Source organism: Physella acuta, unplaced genomic scaffold, assembly GCF_028476545.2.
Source record: "Physella acuta isolate Inbredline_101_S28 unplaced genomic scaffold, ASM2847654v3 ptg000591l, whole genome shotgun sequence".
Lineage (NCBI taxonomy): Eukaryota > Metazoa > Mollusca > Gastropoda > Physidae > Physella > Physella acuta.
In genome coordinates, this window is record NW_026732110.1 from 739153 (window position 1) to 758162 (window position 19010).

A 19010-nucleotide genomic window follows, 5' to 3' on the forward strand; every position below is an offset into this window, starting at 1 on the left:
TATATTTTCCATACATTTTATAATAGTAATAGCTTTCTTAAAATATCATAACTTAATATTATATAAGTTATTCTAGAGTTACACGCGTTTTTTAAAACATCCATTTAGTATCGTAATAAAATATTTCTTTGAAGTTTATGTTTGTTTTCTACTGAATTAAATATTTTACCAATATATCGAATACTATATGCGGGCATATGGCCTACTAAAATTTGACCATTATATATAAAAAAAGCTCTTTGTGGAAATTCCCAGAATGATATTTCAGGGAAAATATATAAAAAAAATTAACAGCCAGTTATTTATTAACTTATTAACAAAGGCGTTCACTACACTTAATGTATTAATGTCTAAACTCAAGGAAGAACCACAATTGTTCTAGATTCAATAATTTCTGTCTAAAGAAGTGACAAGCATTTTCATGCAGAAATATAGCAAAAAGTTTGATACTCAGTTGATGCACACGAGAACAGTATGAAAATATAATGGTAAGTGTGGAATGAAAACACGGTCCTAAATTAAAGATGTTAGCGAACAATGTTTAGAAATTGTGAACAATATAGTATTATTTATTTTAGTAACCATATTCGTATGATAAAAGAGTCGAAACAGTGCGCTTTTTAAAAAATTTACGAGTATTTAATAATAGACTATTAGGACTGTTAAATGACGTCAAGCTTTTTAGATTCTTTTACCCCCCCCCCTCCAAAGCATCATTTCAACATACCAGAGCCCACTCCCCCTTAACAGCACAGTTTTTTCCTAGAATATTAACGCAGCGACGGTCTAGATTATGTACGCGGATAGATCAAATATTTTATTACAGTTACAAAAAATGAATTCTTTAAAGTCAAAATCTTTTCAACTTTCTTAATTAAAAACAACAACAACACATTGGTTACTTTTAAATCTATTAGGCACAGTAGATCTACATGTTTTTGCAATTTAGAATATAAATTATAATATAATGATGCATTGGAATTTATTCATCATTATATTGAAAATTTTAGGAAAATAGGCACATTTTTAGTTTTTTTTAAAATATATTATAAATCAATATTTTACTAAAATCCAAGGTAGGGTGATTTTTATGAAAATATAAATTTAGATGTTTTCCTTTGCAATGGAAGGGTGGTTTAGCTGGGGAAAATGCAAAACACTATTTATCACAGCAAATTTGACCAAATCCAGGTCAATATATTACATTTATTGACCAGTTTTCATACAGTAAAAATAAGAAAAAAACTATTTAAGTTTGATTTACACTTTTGTCCCCCCCCCCCCCCCCCCCCTTGTGGTGGAACGTCATTTATGGACGAGCTTTAAACCTCCTTTTTAAAAAAAAATTCATGATAATCTTTTCCCTTTTGTGGCCAAAAAACATGGAGTCGCAACAACAGTAAACTCTTTCCACCTTTTCTGGTCTCTGGCAATCGATTTTCTCAACAGTTTCCAAGATAGTTATGCTCTTGGCAAATGTCAGTTGTTTTATGCTGTGCATCTCCATGTCTACCTTGGTCTTCCCTGTTTTCTTTTTTCTTTTAGGCGCCCAGTTATAACCATTCCTGTAATATCATCTGAATTCATTCTCAAAACGTGGCCCATCCAGAGCCATATTCTTTAAAAAAATATTTTTTAAACTTCAATTGTAGTTTTATTATTCAATTGCTCTAAATAAAATAATTATAGTATTAATATATTAATATTATTATAAATAATAGTTAAACAAGATTTTTTTTGTTTTCAATACTAGATCTACATTCTGTATCTTTTTGGCAACTAGCTGGACCGTATTGACCAGGGTCCTACTAGATCTAGATCTAGATCTACATAAATCAGATCTTGGAGGACTTTTGTTTTAATGATATTTTGAGGTTTATAGGCTATAAATTATATTACATAGATTATTTATATAATATGCAACGAAACCGCTGTTTGATTGAGGCCGAGGAGACGTTCTGCTTGTGCTTTGGATAAAAAAATGACAAAAATTACAAAGGCCAAGGGTTGACTGCCGTGACTAACTCCACTTCAATGAACTCCAATCAAATAGGGCCTATTAGAAATTAATTAAAAATAGGCCTATGTTATAACAAAATATAAGTTCTGTCATGTGAAAACTTGACTGTATTTGTTAATTGAAAACAAAAAAGTCATGGTTACCAAAGGCAAAGCCAAAGGGTAATCTATCGTTTTGGGTACGTAAAATTGCCCGCGATTTGTAATGTGAAAAACAGGTGACTCCTTAAATTTTAATAATTATTTCACATTTTGAGGAGGATTTATGTTTTTAAAAATTCAAAAATGTTTCCTTGATTCATTCATGTACCTGTTTTTAAACAATTGAATTAAAACTTTTCCGTAATAAATGAAGACTAGCGATGTTTCCAACAGATGCAACCATGCTCATTTACTATAGCAGCCATCTTGTCTAAGTTTTATTTTCATAAGCTTTTAGCGCCAGATTCAGGGGGAAGCCACTCTATTTTACAAATGGCTGCTGTTTATATAGCAAATCTTGCTCTCGGACACTGCTGTTTAAAGTTAATTTCTGGCCTATATCAATATATTTAGCCATTGATTTAGGTTTATTATTCATTTATCTATAATATTTGACACAAAAGTATGACAATATACTTCTATTAAAGCCTTGACAACGAGGTAACGTTTTCGTACATAAATAGCCGCGGGCGATTTTACGTACCTTAAACGATAGATTACCAGCCAAAGTTGCTTCTTTTTGGTGAAGAACAGCAGAGCAGGTCATCCATTAGTTAGTCTCATAAAATTTATGATAAATATTCCAATTTCTTCAAATTATAAAAAGAATAGCATATGGGACTAATTGTAGAGCTTAAAAAATGCAACCCAACAGTACCAATTTTATGAATTTAGCATAACTGGTTGATTAAATATAATTTTTGGGAGAATGTTTACACCCGTGTCCGATAATGGAATCTTCTTTAAAAAAGGGATGTTAGGTTACTGGTAGTTAACTAAATACACACATGGCTGGCTAATGTCAATCCTAACCCCAACCCTGATCCTACCATTCGCCTGACCCTGATTTCTAACCATAAAATAGTCGAGATTACAATACTACTAACATCCCAACACCCCTTTTTTAAAGAAGATTCCATTATCAGACACCGGTATCTATAATCTTCCGTCAAATTTGCTTGTTTTAAAGCTAGTAAGCAAGAAAAGACATGATTCTCCCTTACTACTGAAATCAGTTTCTCATACCTAGATCTATGTAATGTAGTAATGTACTGTAGTCTAAAATTAAAATAAGATTTTGCTGGCCAGTGATCCCTCATTAACATTTTTTTAAATAGGCGTTATGGTCTGACTATTGTTATGTTAGGGTAGAAATCACTTCTACTTTTGCAATTAGACAACAATCATTCTACTAAACAGTAGGCTATTATATTGAATACTAGCCCTGATAAAAAATGTAATATCAATATTGACCATATATTATCTAGGCCTATATATATAACGAGCCGGCCCGCGGCATAACATACGCCGCTATTTAGTTGTTGTTTTTTCTACTTTTCAGTAATTCAAAATTTGTGAATTCGACAGTACCAACGCTGCCACTGAAAATATTTCTTTAAAACACTAAAAGTAGCTCGTTAAGGACCATAAACCCCCCCTCCCCCCCCTACGTTTAAAATCGTTGGCTCTGCTTGTAAACATTTAGAGTGAACACAGCTCACTAAAACCATGTAGGGGTGGGGAGGTAGGGAGCGCGATTACAGCTTGTTTTCTAGGCGCGTTTGCAGCTTGTTTTCTAGCGGCTCCCAGAAGAGAATTATATATATAGATTATATATATTTGTTGGTTTGTCTTTAATGTTTTGCTACAACTTTCATCCGATCTGCATGAAACTTTGGGAAGTTTTTGAGAATGCACCTGGGAGATTGCCACTGCAGGGTGCGATTTGGCGACCCGGGCTTTCCTGTGAGCGCTATGGTTTTAAAGAGTGACTGGCTGTAGATATGATGGGTTACTATAGTCGTTTACTAACTTGAATCAGGCGTGTCTTCCAGCGCACCAGAAAAAGTTTTTTGTGTGGAGAAGACCAAGCAGTTCTAGTAGGCCTACAGTAATAGGCCCAGGGTAATATTCTCAGCGGAGGAAATTTTTTTCTGTCAAAATTAGACCACTGTGCCGATGATTTACATGAACTTTGATGCGGAAGTAAAATTTATGTATACAATACTGTGTATTATAGTGTACTAGGCATCGGCACCAGTTACACATGAATTATAGGCCTATATCTATATATATAATTCTCTTCTTGGAGACGATAGAAAACACCAAGCTGTAAGCGCGCCTATATATATAATTCTCTTCTTGGAGACGTTAGAAAACACCAAGCTGTAAGCGCGCCTAGCAGTCCCCTCTCTTCCTCTCTAGGCATATCGCAACCACCCCCACCCCCACATGGTCTGGTGAGCTGTGGTTCACGCTAAATGTTTACAATCGTAGAGCCAGGTTTAGTGACGCCTATTAGGGGCAGATAATTTAGTTTGAAACTATTTTAAACTTAGGGGAGGTAACTAAGAGGAGGCTGCTTTCACGTGGGGGGGGGGGGGGGGGGTTGGGGGAAAAGAGGATTTTGATGTTTTAAAGCAAATATTTTCAGTGACAGCATTGGTACTGTCGAATTCACAAATTATGAATTACTGAAAGTAGAAAATAAAACCAAATAGTGGCGTGTGATACGCCACGGGTCGGCTCATATTTTATATTTGTTTGAGAAAATAATTTATAAAATTGTAATTGGTAAAAACGCAATGTGCTTTACTACACGTTGAACGATATTAGTGACAAAGCAAAGAAATAACTAAATAGCTAAAAATCCAACACATTTAAAATAACATAGGCAACCAATACCTATTAGAAAAATTAAAACCGAATCATATGCACACACTGATTAAGAGACTTAAATGATTTATTTAAAAAACCTGGCTGTTCATTGGTATTTATGTTGGTTTTTTAAGTAATTTTATTAGGTTTGGTTTGGAGAAAATTGAGAGAGAAGTGTGCACATGGGCTTTTATATATAAGGATAGTTGTAACTATAATTTTTTCATATGTTTGACAGGGAGGCTATAGTGTGTAAACATGAGATTAACTGGACGAAGATGACCACCATCAATTACCCCCAGAAAGAACAAAGTTCTATTGATGCACGTCTGGCCAAACTGTCAGCTGCCATACAGGCAGGTGATGAACCACTAGCCAAGGAGATTGTGCAGGAGTTAACTGAACTCAAATTGAAATTAGACATTCATTTAAATAAGGAAGACTCTGAGCAGAGATGTAAAGAAAAAGAATTCAGGTGATAAAAATAGAGCTCTCAATAATTATATGTATTTACTTTCTCTACTTAGTCACTTTACAACTAAAGTTCTTTTACAACATTCTTTTATTTTGTTTTATCTATTTCAAGAAGTTATTTATTAGGTATAAACTATTTGTGGTTAAGTTTTTATTTTGAAGGCTAGTTTACTACTATGCTATACCAGGAAATGTGCTGAAGTAATTCATCATCAGATATAGGCAACAAACGTAACTGTCTTAATTGCGTTCTAATGTAAAAAACTTAAACACATAATCATAAAGAGTATTTTCCTGAAGTTGAAATATTAAAAATGTTCATGTAATGCTCTCCAGTGTGAGGGTCCATATAGAGGACAGAGTTTCAGATGGATGCTACATTAATTTAATGGTCAAAGCCTGTGACACAATTGAGGATTTAAAGAAGAAGGTGGGTTGGTCTTATTTGGTTAGAGAGTCTTCTGTTCTAGATTTGCTTTCACATTTCTTTCTGCAAACCTGCTCCCCCAGTTATATTTCTTAGACCTAGAAAGTTTGAATCACATAGAGAGTATTTGAGCTATCTAACTTATCAATAGCTTTGTCATTTGGATGTACCCTAAATTGTTGTGTTGTAGGTATTTCTGAAGTTCTACCATAAATTGTTGTTGTGTTGTAGGTATTTCTGAAGTTTAACTTCCCTATAGAGGTGCAAAGATGGATCATAGGTAAAAAAATCTTCCAAGACAAAGATAAGCTCGGACAATGTGGGGTTAAAGGACCTGGACACACCATCTATTTATACCTGGTCACAGCTAGGTCAGTTGGTCTCATCAGGAAAGATGAGCCTTTTCAGCAAGCCATGAGTGAGTTTTAAAATTTTTATTTTATTTTATGACAACAGACAACCTGAAACACAACAACCAGAGAGGCTCTCCATCTTGTAGATCATGTGACTGGGAGAGAGCAGTACACCCCATATATCCCTACTTGTAGGTCTTATCCAGGCCATATTGTACTAATGCTACCCTGACAGTGACAGTACAACACTGTAGGATCCTACAAATGTCTGTCTGTATGACCCTGACATTGATACTGGCAGAAAAAAACCTCAGTACAACACTGTAAGATCCTACAAATGTCTGTACAAGAACCCATTTGTGTTAGACATGTGACTCCTGCTGTTTCTTGTATTATGTTTTTAAACCATTACAGTTTTGTTATGTGCATCATCCATGTGCGCACTTCTCTCCCTCTCTCTCTCTCTCTCTTTCTCTCTCTGTCCACAACATATTTTCCGAGGCTATGAGATCAGTTTGTTCAGCAATATATAAAGAACTTAAAGATACAGACTTTTGTTGAAAATAATATGTTGGATGTTTAAAATGTATACACTAAATTTTATTTAAAGACAACTGGAAAAGTGTTTATGGTTGATCTATAGATCTATCAAGTCATACATGGAGAAATTTATACAATTTTCTCAGTCAAAACTAATAAAAATTACTTTAAAAAAAACAACATAAATACCATTGAACAGCTAGGTTTTTAACAGAATAATTGAAGTCTCTTAATCAGTGTGTGCATTTCATGTGATGTTGTGTTGATTAAAAATGTATATAATTTGGTTGTAATTTCCTAATAGGTATTTATACATTATTTTTCTCAAACAAGTATAACATTAAATATATATAGGCCTATAATTCATGTGTAATGAGTACAGGCTAGTAATATAAGGGAGATTTTTCTTATTTTTGTTACAAACAAACTTGATGAATACTTGACTTTAGGTGAACATGGTTTGTGGCCCCAAGCTGAGCTGCAGTCAAGGCTCTCAAGTCATTCTCCAGTCAGTCAATATTTAGCTCAGGGCCCAGGGGAAGATCTCACTTCTATGCTTGGGAGACAAGGATCCAAAAAATCTCTTAGCAGTGGATCCCCATCTTTTGTACAGGTTGGTTCACCTTCCTTCATCAGGTGGACATGTTAGCTCCAGGTGTATACGTTAGCTCCAGGTGTATATGTTAGCTCCAGGTGTATATGTTAGCTCCAGGTGTATATGTTAGCTCCAGGTGTATGTTAGCCCCAGGTGTATATGTTAGCTCACACTTCATCAGGTGTATATGTTAGCTCCAGGTGTATATGTTAGCTCCAGGTGTATACATTAGCAACAGGTGTATATAACCCCAGGTGTATACGTTGTTAAATATGTTTTTAATGTTGTAGATCCCAGACTACTTAGCCAACTCCTCACCAGTCCCACAACAAACTGACAGGGGCAGACCCAAATCTGTTGGCGCTGAAATTGTGGCACCAAGCGAGGCTGGCCCTGAGAGAAGAGGAGGTCAAAGGTCACGGACACCTTCCACAACACCACCCAGGACACCACCAGTGGAGAGTGGGAAAAATGAGGTTTGTGCTACATCAAGTGTACAGTTCATTTGACCAGAGTTTTTTACATTTGGAATTTTTTTAGATAACTCTTCAGATTCTTATTTAGAGATTAACTACTAATGATGATTATAGTATATTATAATACTATGTTTATATATATAGGGACAATATAAATAAGTAAAATAGATATGTTGATATGAAAAAAATTATCATGCAAAAGATGGCTTTGTGTTAAATTTACTTATCTCAGTAATGTTGTTAGATGAGCACTAAATTTCCAGAAAATTTGAAATGATTAAAATCTTGATCTATTGAAACAATTAGATTGACATAGTGGGGGATAAAGGCAATGAATGAAGGCAAAATAGAGTCTTGTTCATCAGTGGTTTACTTTTTTATTATACATTGCAGCACAACTGATTCAACTTTCATGTTCTTTAATAGCTTAAAGGACATTTCTTTGAAGTATGTTGTGTTGTTAAAAATTTGACATAGCCTCATGAAGAAATGAAAAGAAATTGACTTGTTTCTTTATGCTGTGATTTAAAAAAAAAATAGAGCTGTTTATTTTTGTCTCAGTTTTCATCAGCTGGTTGGCAGTGTGAAACTTGTACACTGATTAACCTCCCACTGCGGCCTGGCTGTGAGGCCTGTGCTGCGCCACGCCCTGCCACCTACAGGGTGCCGGCAGGGTACCAGATGACCAGTGAGGAACAGCTCATGTTTGAAGCTGCCCGCAGATCAGAACAAATGACCCGTGAGGTGAGTTTTACTTTTTTACCTGCTCCAGTCATGGGGATCTTTTTATTACTCTTGTCCACTCCCCATTACCCATACCCCAATGATCATTCTCCATGACCCACACACCAATGACCCGCATCCCAATGACCCACACCCCAACTACCTTATTTCCCACTCCCTGATCTGGTCTCCAGTAGTCAGACCATGCTAAACTGGTTCGTTTCATTACTTTAACATACCCTCTCCCGTTACCCTTGATAAGGTTTTGATATCTTGAGAGTTTTACCATCACTGAAACAAGAAAGTATTAGCTTATGTTATGTCTCAGCCACTTGCTTTGGTTTTGATATGCTTGTAGTCCAACCTAGTTTTGATCAACCAGAAGTCATTCAGAATTTCTTTAATCAGGAATCAAAATGTGTGGGTGATGATTGACTGTAACTATTTAGCTTATGATTTATAGACAATTATTTGTGTACAACTTGTAAACTTTGTTTAAAATTGGTTCTGCTGCTATACTGTGTAAATTTTGAGGAAACTTCATTAACAATATGCTGTACTGTTGTAATGTTAAGTACATAGTTCTATGATTTTCATGCGATGTGGTAGTTCTTGGAAAAATGCCACAGTACATGTTAGGGTTAGGATGTTATGGAATGGTTAAGTTAGATTGCTGCTAGACCCCTGTTCAGCAAAAAATAATGTTGGTTGGAAAGTTGAATTCAGGGATGTTGATTGGAAAGTTGAATTCAGGGATGTTGATTGGAAAGTTGAATTCTGGGATGTTGATTGGAAAGTTGAATTCTGGGATGTTGATTGGAAAGTTGAATTCTGGGAAGGATCTCTCACACTATTCTGTATGTGTTACAGGAGACAACAGCTGGGTCTAGCCAACAACCCCAGACCCGGGGTCAAAGAGGCAGCCAGTCAGCCATGGAACGAGACCAGCAGGAACTGAATCGGGCCTTGCAATCTTACAACCTAATGAACCCTGATGAGGAGAACAACGAGATATTGCCCACACAGCTTGTGGTTGTTCCCGGAGGAGCTGACTGGAACAATATCCGAGAAGTTGGTGGAATTCCACCAGAGCAGGCTAGGCCCAGCGCCAGCAGGGTTGGGATGGGACTTATGTCGGCACTGTCCAACTATTTTCCCTCCTCTGTTGTGTACACTCCACCTAAAAGAGAATCCCATTTTCCAAGATTTCCTTCTCCACCTCAAGCGAGGGTGTCCAGTGAAAATTCTGAAGAAACGGCTTCAGATGAGGAAAACTCTAATGTCTAGACAAAGGTCATTCACCTGAAGCTGGACCTCATGATGCCTTTAGCTTTAGCTTTTAATGTACCATCCTGTTGTATACTCTGATGCATGGTGAATATTTCTTTTGGAAAGGTGAATGTAATTTCTTATGTCACGGTTTATTTTTAAAATATTGGAAAAATGTTACTTCAGGAAATGTGAAATGATTGTTGACAGTTTATTTTATGAAGTATTTATGAATATATCTATTGAAAAATTGAATGCAAATGAAATTTGATTTCTTTAGTCACTGTTGATTTACTTAATTATTTTACATTGATTTAATGTACATTTTTGTGATATTTATTTATCCTCCTAGTGTAAAACTTCTGTCTGTCAGTTCTTCTTTCTTCTTGTTTGTTCTTAATTTTTAGTGTTGGAGAGGATCTGTCAGAGGGTTTGAACTCGAGACTTTTTCGAATTTAACAACCATCAGCTTTTGCCGACTCAATCACGCCTCCAACACAATTAAGTATACGTGTCAACTGTTTATGCGCCATTGAGGCCATTGACTCCGATCTCAGCCTGCTTTACTTTTTGGATTTGCTTCCATAGCCTTTGTCCAACCAAGAACAAACTACAAGGCAGCAGTTGTTTGATTTTGGAGTTGTCTCTCCTTGAAGAGTGGCTGTCCCCAGCTAACGAGCCTCATCTACCCGAGGGTTTGAACTTGAGACTTTTCTGTTTCACAACCATGAGCTTTACCGACTCGACCACGCCAACCCCTTCAGTCGGTTCAAGTTATTGGTTAATTGCCATTTCATTAACTCATTAAGCCCGGAAAAATTTTCATTTTTCACTGGATTTGTTTTTCACTCCATTTTTTTCAGTATCTATGCCGCAAAACAATTCATATCTTTTTTACAACCTTGTGCTTAGTTCACAACATCCATTTGTGGCTTTGTGGAAAATCTTAGAACTTCGACCTACTTCTAATTCAGTGATTTTGTTCAAACTATTTAGATACCTTCTTTTTTGATGACAGTACAAGAATATCTAATTTTTGATGTAATTAAATGGTCAGTTTCATTTTAAAATTACTATATTAAAAAATAAAAGGGGAGATGCGAAAATAAAATACTAGCAATAGCTAAAGGTACGTCGAGGCGGTTGGCTGATTTCTTTCCTGATTTGCGGACAACGTACCGAGTAGGGTCAGATAACAAAATTTGAGAGATCTCAAGCTACTGGTCAGGTTTTGACACAAATATTTTTCACGGGATCCTGGGTAGTCTCTACCTCTTTTTAAACAAATGACTAAAAAGTGGAAAATAAAACAGATATAAAAATCTTTATAATAACTAGCTTTTAAATGCACTGAAATTAGAAGATAAAACTAATTGGCTTTGTTTAACAAAAGCTTTACTCGCTTAAGTATGTGAACCAGTTTCCTGCAGTTTTTGTCTGTGTGCCTTAAATCCTTAGATTATGTCCTTGTGATAGGAGTTGTGTGTTCATCTCCCTGTGTTTAACATTATCTACAGATTTACTTGCATTTTGATCTATTTACTCGTCTACCATTTTAAATTGTCCGTTTGTCACATGTGTGAAAAATTTGTATTGTATGAAAAATTGTCAAAATGAACTGAAAGTATTTGTAAAACAATTGTAAATTCACATTTAAAAACAACCTGTTTAAGCATTAAACTTGCTGGCTTCATATTTCAAATTTGTTTTTATTTTTATATGATCAGGAATATATGGCGCAAAGGAATTCCGATGAATAAAAACAATAAAACATAAAATCTTACATTTAAATTTTTTTTAAAGGTGTAATTATAACCATTGAAATGATTTACAATTTATTTTATACACCAAGATCTGCATTACTTGGTGGTAGTAAGGTTACATTCTGACCAACTGACCACCACTTCTCATGTCATAAAGATCTTCATGCTGACCACCACTTCTCATGTCATAAAGATCTTCATGCTAACTAACTGACCACCACTTCTCATGTCATAAAGATCTTCATGCTGACCACCACTTCTCATGTCATAAAGATCTTCATGCTAACTAACTGACCACCACTTCTCATGTTAAAGATCTTCATGCTGACCACCAGTTCTCATGTCATAAAGATCTTCATGCTAACTAACTGACCACCACTTCTCATGTCATAAAGATCTTCATGCTGACCACCACTTCTCATGTCATAAAGATCTTCATGCTAACTAACTGACCACCACTTCTCATGTTAAAGATCTTCATGCTGACCACCAGTTCTCATGTCATAAAGGTCTTCATGCTAACTAACTGACCACCTCTTCTCATGTCATAAAGATCTTCATGCTGACCACCAGTTCTCATGTCATAAAGATCTTCATGCTAACTAACTGACCACCACTTCTCATGTCATAAAGATCTTCATGCTAACTAACTGACCACCTCTTCTCATGTCATAAAGATCTTCATGCTGACCACCAGTTCTCATGTCATAAAGATCTTCATGCTAACCAACTGACCACCACTTCTCATGTCATAAAGATCTTCATGCTGACCACCACTTCTCATGTCATAAAGATCTTCATGCTAACTAACTGACCACCACTTCTCATGTTAAAGATCTTCATGCTGACCACCAGTTCTCATGTCATAAAGGTCTTCATGCTAACTAACTGACCACCTCTTCTCATGTCATAAAGATCTTCATGCTGACCACCAGTTCTCATGTCATAAAGATCTTCATGCTAACTAACTGACCACCACTTCTCATGTCATAAAGATCTTCATGCTAACTAACTGACCACCTCTTCTCATGTCATAAAGATCTTCATGCTGACCACCAGTTCTCATGTCATAAAGATCTTCATGCTAACCAACTGACCACCACTTCTCATGTTAAAGATCTTCATGCTGACCCACTGACCCTTACTTCTCAAATAATAAAAATCTTCATGCTGACCAACTGACCACCACTTCTCATGTCACATGCTGACCAACTGACCACCACTTCTCATGTCATGAAGATCTTCATGCTGACCACCACTTTTTGTTCTCAGGCAGAAGAGGAAACAGTGCGGTTGAACTTCCTGAGGTTAAAAGAAGTGAATAACCTTGACCTTGTCTCTAACCTTGATGACTTCACCTGCCCGATATGTTTTGAGGAGATCACTGCAGGTGAAGGTATCATGCTGCGGGATTGTCTGCACACCTTTTGCAGGTGAGTTCTATCTGCGCTCAAACTTTTTATCTCATTTGCACTTAAATTTAGCAGATGATTCTCAGCACAAAATTTGTTGAGTCATTGTCAAAAGTTGATGACCCAGAGAATGACTTAGGCAAATCTTTACTGAAATAAGTTATCTGGGTAATATGATGGCCATGAGGGTCATGTGATGGCCATGAGGGTCATGTGATGGCCATGAGGGTCAAGGGATGGCCACGAGGGTCATGTGATGAGGGTCATGTGATGGCCATGAGGCTCATGTGATGGCCGTGAGGGTCATGTGATGGCCATAAGGGTCATGTGATGGCCATGAGGGTCATGTGATGGCCATGAGGGTCATGTGATGGCCATGAGGGTCATGTGATGAGGGTCATGTGATGGCCATGAGGGTCATGTGATGAGGGTCATGTGATGGCCATGAGGGTCATGTGATGGCCATGAGGGTCATGTGATGGCCATGAGGGTCATGTGATGAGGGTCATGTGATGGCCATAAGGGTCATGTGATGGCCATGAGGGTCAAGGGATGGCCACGAGGGTCATGTGATGAGGGTCATGTGATGGCCATGAGGCTCATGTGATGGCCGTGAGGGTCATGTGATGGCCATAAGGGTCATGTGATGGCCATGAGGGTCATGTGATGGCCATGAGGGTCATGTGATGGCCATGAGGGTCATGTGATGAGGGTCATGTGATGGCCATGAGGGTCATGTGATGAGGGTCATGTGATGGCCATGAGGGTCATGTGATGGCCATGAGGGTCATGTGATGGCCATGAGGGTCATGTGATGAGGGTCATGTGATGGCCATGAGGGTCATGTGATGGCCATGAGGGTCATGTGATGAGGGTCATGTGATGGCCATGAGGGTCATGGGATGGCCATGAGGGTCATGTGATGGCCATGAGGGTCATGTGATGGCCATGAGGGTCATGTGATGAGGGTCATGTGATGGCCATGAGGGTCATGTGATGGCCATGAGGGTCATGTGATGAGGGTCATGTGATGGCCATGAGGGTCATGGGATGGCCATAAGGGTCATGTGATGAGGGTCATGTGATGAGGGTCATGGGATGGCCATGTGATGGCCATGAGTGTCATGTGATGGCCATGAGGGTCATGTGATGGCCATGAGTGTCATGTGATGGCCATGAGGGTCATGTGATGGCCATAAGGGTCATGTGATGAGGGTCATGTGATGAGGGTCATGGGATGGCCATGTGATGGCCATGAGTGTCATGTGATGGCCATGAGGGTCATGTGATGGCCATAAGGGTCATGTGATGGCCATGAGTGTCATGTGATGGCCATGAGTGTCATGTGATGGCCATGAGGGTCATGGGATGGCCATGAGGGTCATGTGATGGCCATGAGGGTCATGTGATGGCCATGAGGGTCATGTGATGGCCATGAGGGTCATGTGATGAGGGTCATGTGATGGCCATAAGGGTCATGTGATGGCCATAAGGGTCATGGGATGGCCATAAGGGTCATGTGATGAGGGTCATGTGATGAGGGTCATGGGATGGCCATGTGATGGCCATGAGTGTCATGTGATGGCCATGAGGGTCATGTGATGGCCATAAGGGTCATGTGATGGCCATAAGGGTCATGTGATGAGGGTCATGTGATGAGGGTCATGGGATGGCCATGTGATGGCCATGAGTGTCATGTGATGGCCATGAGGGTCATGTGATGGCCATAAGGGTCATGTGATGGCCATGAGTGTCATGTGATGGCCATGAGTGTCATGTGATGGCCATGAGGGTCATGGGATGGCCATGAGGGTCATGGGATGGCCATGAGGGTCATGGGATGGCCATGAGGGTCATGTGATGGCCATGAGGGTCATGTGATGAGGGTCATGTGATGGCCATAAGGGTCATGTGATGGCCATGAGGATCATGTGATGAGGGTCATGTGATGGCCATGAGGGTCATGTGATGGCCATGAGTGTCATGTGATGGCCATGAGGGTCATGGGATGGCCATGAGGGTCATGTGATGGCCATGAGGGTCATGTGATGGCCATGAGGGTCATGTGATGGCCATGAGTGTCATGTGATGGCCATAAGGGTCATGTGATGGCCATGAGGGTCATGTGATGGCCATGAGGGTCATATGATAGCATGAGGGTCATGTGATCTAGGCTGATAACCTTGAGACCCTCCACAGGGAATGTCTGACTGAAGCTGTGCGGCACTGTGAGGATGCTGTGGTCAGATGTCCTTTCCAAGATGCCATCTACTCGTGTGAGTCTGTGCTACAGGAGAGGGAGATCAAAGCTGTGAGTAGCAGGGTGACAGGGGGGGGGGGCTGGGTGCCATTGGGGGGTGGGGCAACAGTGGGGGCTGGGTAGTATTGGGGGGGGGCTGGATACCATTGGGGGGGGGGGCAACAGTGGGGGGCGAGGTACCATTGGGGGGCGAGGTACAATTGGGGGGGGGGGGCTGGGTAACACTGGGGGGCTGGGCAACAGTGGGGGCTGGGTACCAGTTGGGGACGGGGTTGATTTTATTTTTCACAAGTGATATTTCTGTACTTTTTGATTGATCTTGTCTATCAGTGAAATTGTAGCTCATCAAATATTTTTGCCCTAGCATCCCTTCTATTGGACTAAACATTTATCCTCCCTATCAGACCTTACATTTTTGTCCCAGAATTCTATACATTTTAAAAATGCTTTTTATTGGACCATAAATTTTAATCATTAAAACTCCTTCTCTTGGACCATACATTTTAGCCCTAAAACTCCTTCTGTTGGACCATACATTTTAACCCTAAAACTTCTTCTGTTGGACCATAAATTTTAACCCAAAACTTCTTCTGTTGGACCATAAATTTTAGCCCTAAAACTCCTTCTGTTGGACCATAAATTTTAGTCCTAAAACTGTTGTTCCAGTTGGTGCCACAAGACCTGTACCTGAAGTTCCTGAAGCGTGGCCTGGACCAAGCAGAGTCTCAGACACCAAACGCTTACCACTGTAAGACCACAGACTGCCCAGGCTGGTGCGTCTATGAGGACCTGGTCAACTTCTTCAAGTGTCTGGTCTGTAACAAGGAAAATTGCCTCACCTGCAAGGTAGGTCACATCACCTGAGTATACACTAATTTCTGCACTATATAAACCACCTAATTGGGCGCAGTAAAACTTAATGTCTTGGAGATATGTCTTTGCTTAGAGTTATATAATTGCTGTCATTTTTTTAAGGATAAAATAATCTAGCATATCATTCTGTTGATTAATATTAAGCATTTATTTAATTTAAATTATGGTGTTCTATCCTTTAAAAAAAAGTTTAAATAGGTTAATTATTTGAATTATCTGCAGGCAATTCATGAGAACCAAAATTGCAAGCAGTACCAGGATGGGTTGAAATCCCGCTCTCGCAATGATATAGAAGCCAAGCAGACGCAACGCATGTTGGAGGTGAGATTTTAAAACAATGTTGTGCTTAGGGTCACTTTAAATCAAATGTACTTAGGGTCACTTTAAATCAAATGTACTTAGGGTCACTTTAAATCAAATGTTGTGCTTAGGGTCACTTTAAATCAAATGTTGTGCTTAGGGTCACTTTAAATCAAATGTTTTACTTAGATCACTTTAAATCAAATGTTGTGCTTAGGGTCACTTTAAATTTAAATCAACTGTTTTACTTAGGGTCACTTTAAATCAAATGTTGTGCTTAGGGTCACTTTAAATCAAATGTTGTACTTAGGGTCACTTTAAGTAAAATGTTGTGCTTAGGGTCACTTTGAATCAAATGTTTTACTTTGGGTCACTTTAAATCAAATGTTTTACTTTGGGTCACTTTAAATCAAATGTTGTACTTAGGGTCACTTTAAATCAAATGTTCACTATAACCTCAGTGTGAACTGCTTGTATTGACAACAGGACCAGCATGCTATGTGCTGGGCTGAACAAAGTTAGGCTCTCCACAAAGCAGTTTTAGAAGGCTGTTCCACTTTGATCTTACAAGTTTTTCTATGTTCAACAAGACACAAATGTTTATCTGTTAATATTAAATATCTATAATAATAATTATCCATAATAATGTTTTGTTTTTTAAAAATGTTTAAAATTTGACATTCCATTTTTTTAAATCGCCAGAAAATGGTGGAAGATGGGGAGGCCATGCATTGCCCCCAGTGTTTAATTATTGTGCAGAAGAAAGGGGGCTGTGACTGGATCAAGTGTTCAATCTGTAAAACTGAAATATGTTGGGTCACCAAAGGACCACGATGGGGCCCTCTTGTTAGTATTCATTACAAAATAAGATTAAATATGCAGCTGGTACATGTTTAAACAAGAATCAAAATTTAATTTTTTAAGCTTTCAATTTTTTTCGCTTTTGTTTTTACTTTATTCAGTTTTTACTTTGAATTTTATCCTTTAATTTTTCATGTTTCTAGTTTTTACTTTTTAGTTTCTTGTATTCTTATGCTAGTTTTTACTTTTAGTTTTAATTTTAATCTTTCCTGTTTTTTATTTCACCAGGGTGAAGGAGACACAAGTGGTGGCTGCATGTGTCGAATCAATGGTAAAAAATGTCACCCATTGTGCATTAACTGTCACTGAGAAAAAATGTCACCTGCATTTAACTGTCACTGAGAAAAAATATCACCTGCATTTAACTGTCACTGAGAAAGAAATGTCACCTGCATTTAATGTCAGAGAAAAATGTTGCCTGCATTTAACTGTCATTGAGAAAAAAACTCGCCTAGCAGGCAGCATTTTTCTAGCAGTCTCCAGGCCTTGAAAGAAGTTGATTGTTAGTGTAATTTCATCCATCTGGTCAGTTCATCAGCTGACTACACAGTGTTTTGATCCTATTTTTGTCCAGCTAACATCCATGACACAGTGGTGTTTATTCTTGTGGAGCCATTGAGCAGCCATTAGTAGGATAATCAATATTTAAGATAATTCAAATATATGTAATGTAGGATATTTTTCTATTCTTCAATTCAGTAGTTTCCTGATATATGCAATGAAATAAGGACAGTGACCCTAGTTATGACACTGACACCTAATACTGTGACTTGACACCAATGTTGTCACAAAACATTATTGACACTTCCAAACTGCCAGTTCTCTGTCTACACAAATGTTGTTTATGTGTTATAGAGTTAAGCACTAAAGTACCAGCTTTCCCCTATCCCCCCCCCCCCCCCCCCAATAGGGAAAGACTGCCGCTACCAACTGTACCAATGTCCTCCATTTATCCAGAATTTATGAATTTATCCAGATGGTTGTTTATTTACTTTTGACTTTTCCTGCTTCATGAAGATTTTTGTCACATTTGAACACACCAACCTTTTTTTTTGGCTTGTTCTCACTTTGTGACCTTGCCATGGCCCTGAACTTGGATACGACCTTCCTCTGAAACTTGTCATCCTCATATCAAATTTTTGTCTTTCCCTGGAAATCTTCAGTTTAAACGTTTTCTTTTTACTTTGTCCTACACTGAGTACAGAGGAGTATTGTAACAATACACAAAAAATTTGATGAAACGTTGCCAGTTTTTGCCATTTTACACCCCTATGTTATTGCATACCGAATATAAAATATATATTGGAACATAAAGGATGAATAATAATTGTTTAAAAAATCTAAATCCAGATTTTGACAAATTTTGAATTTTTACAACCTTCTGGAGCTAAAAAAACTTAATTTTGCAATCCTGTCCGTCTGTTTGTGTGTTTGTAAACTCGATAACTTGAGTACCATTTCAATTTCATATGTAAGAACTATATCAAATTTGTCGTTGTCTCTCAACTTCTGAGTGATTTCCAGTAAACAAAAGTGGTACTAAGACTACTTCCAGCTAGTTAAAACCTATAACATGAGTACCATTTAAGTTAGATGGAGGAAATATCAAATTAGTACAGGTCATCTCATGCCTTATTGCAATATAAGAAGAGAAAGTTTAGTGGAGATCACTCTTGCTTTATTTTTAAAAAATGGCCTGCAAAAATTTAGAAATACAATAGAATATTCACTTCAAGCTTCCATATATCATTGTATAATTAATAAATAATTTTTGCCTGCAAAGTATATTTTTCTTACTTGAAAACC

At 37.9% G+C, this 19010-nt stretch overlaps 1 protein-coding gene across 1 annotated transcript; it reads left to right on the forward strand.

Moving 5' to 3' along the window:
- Positions 1-781: 781 nt before the first annotated feature.
- On the forward strand, positions 782-17853 carry LOC131947283 (ranBP-type and C3HC4-type zinc finger-containing protein 1). Its single transcript, XM_059308438.1, has 14 exons — positions 782-795; positions 5117-5353; positions 5689-5782; positions 6011-6206; positions 7050-7285; positions 7558-7743; positions 8305-8487; positions 9337-9747; positions 12771-12931; positions 15110-15221; positions 15837-16016; positions 16266-16364; positions 17046-17189; positions 17433-17853. Coding segments are annotated over exons 1-14 (2322 nt in total). The 5' UTR covers positions 782-793; the 3' UTR covers positions 17514-17853.
- The last annotated feature ends 1157 nt before the right edge of the window (positions 17854-19010 follow it).

Coding starts and splice junctions, on each gene's coding strand:
- LOC131947283 (XM_059308438.1), top strand. Junction 15,222..15,836: donor AGGAGAGGGAGATCAAAGCT/GTGAGTAGCAGG, acceptor CTGTTGTTCCAG/TTGGTGCCACAAGACCTGTA. Junction 16,017..16,265: donor AAAATTGCCTCACCTGCAAG/GTAGGTCACATC, acceptor AATTATCTGCAG/GCAATTCATGAGAACCAAAA.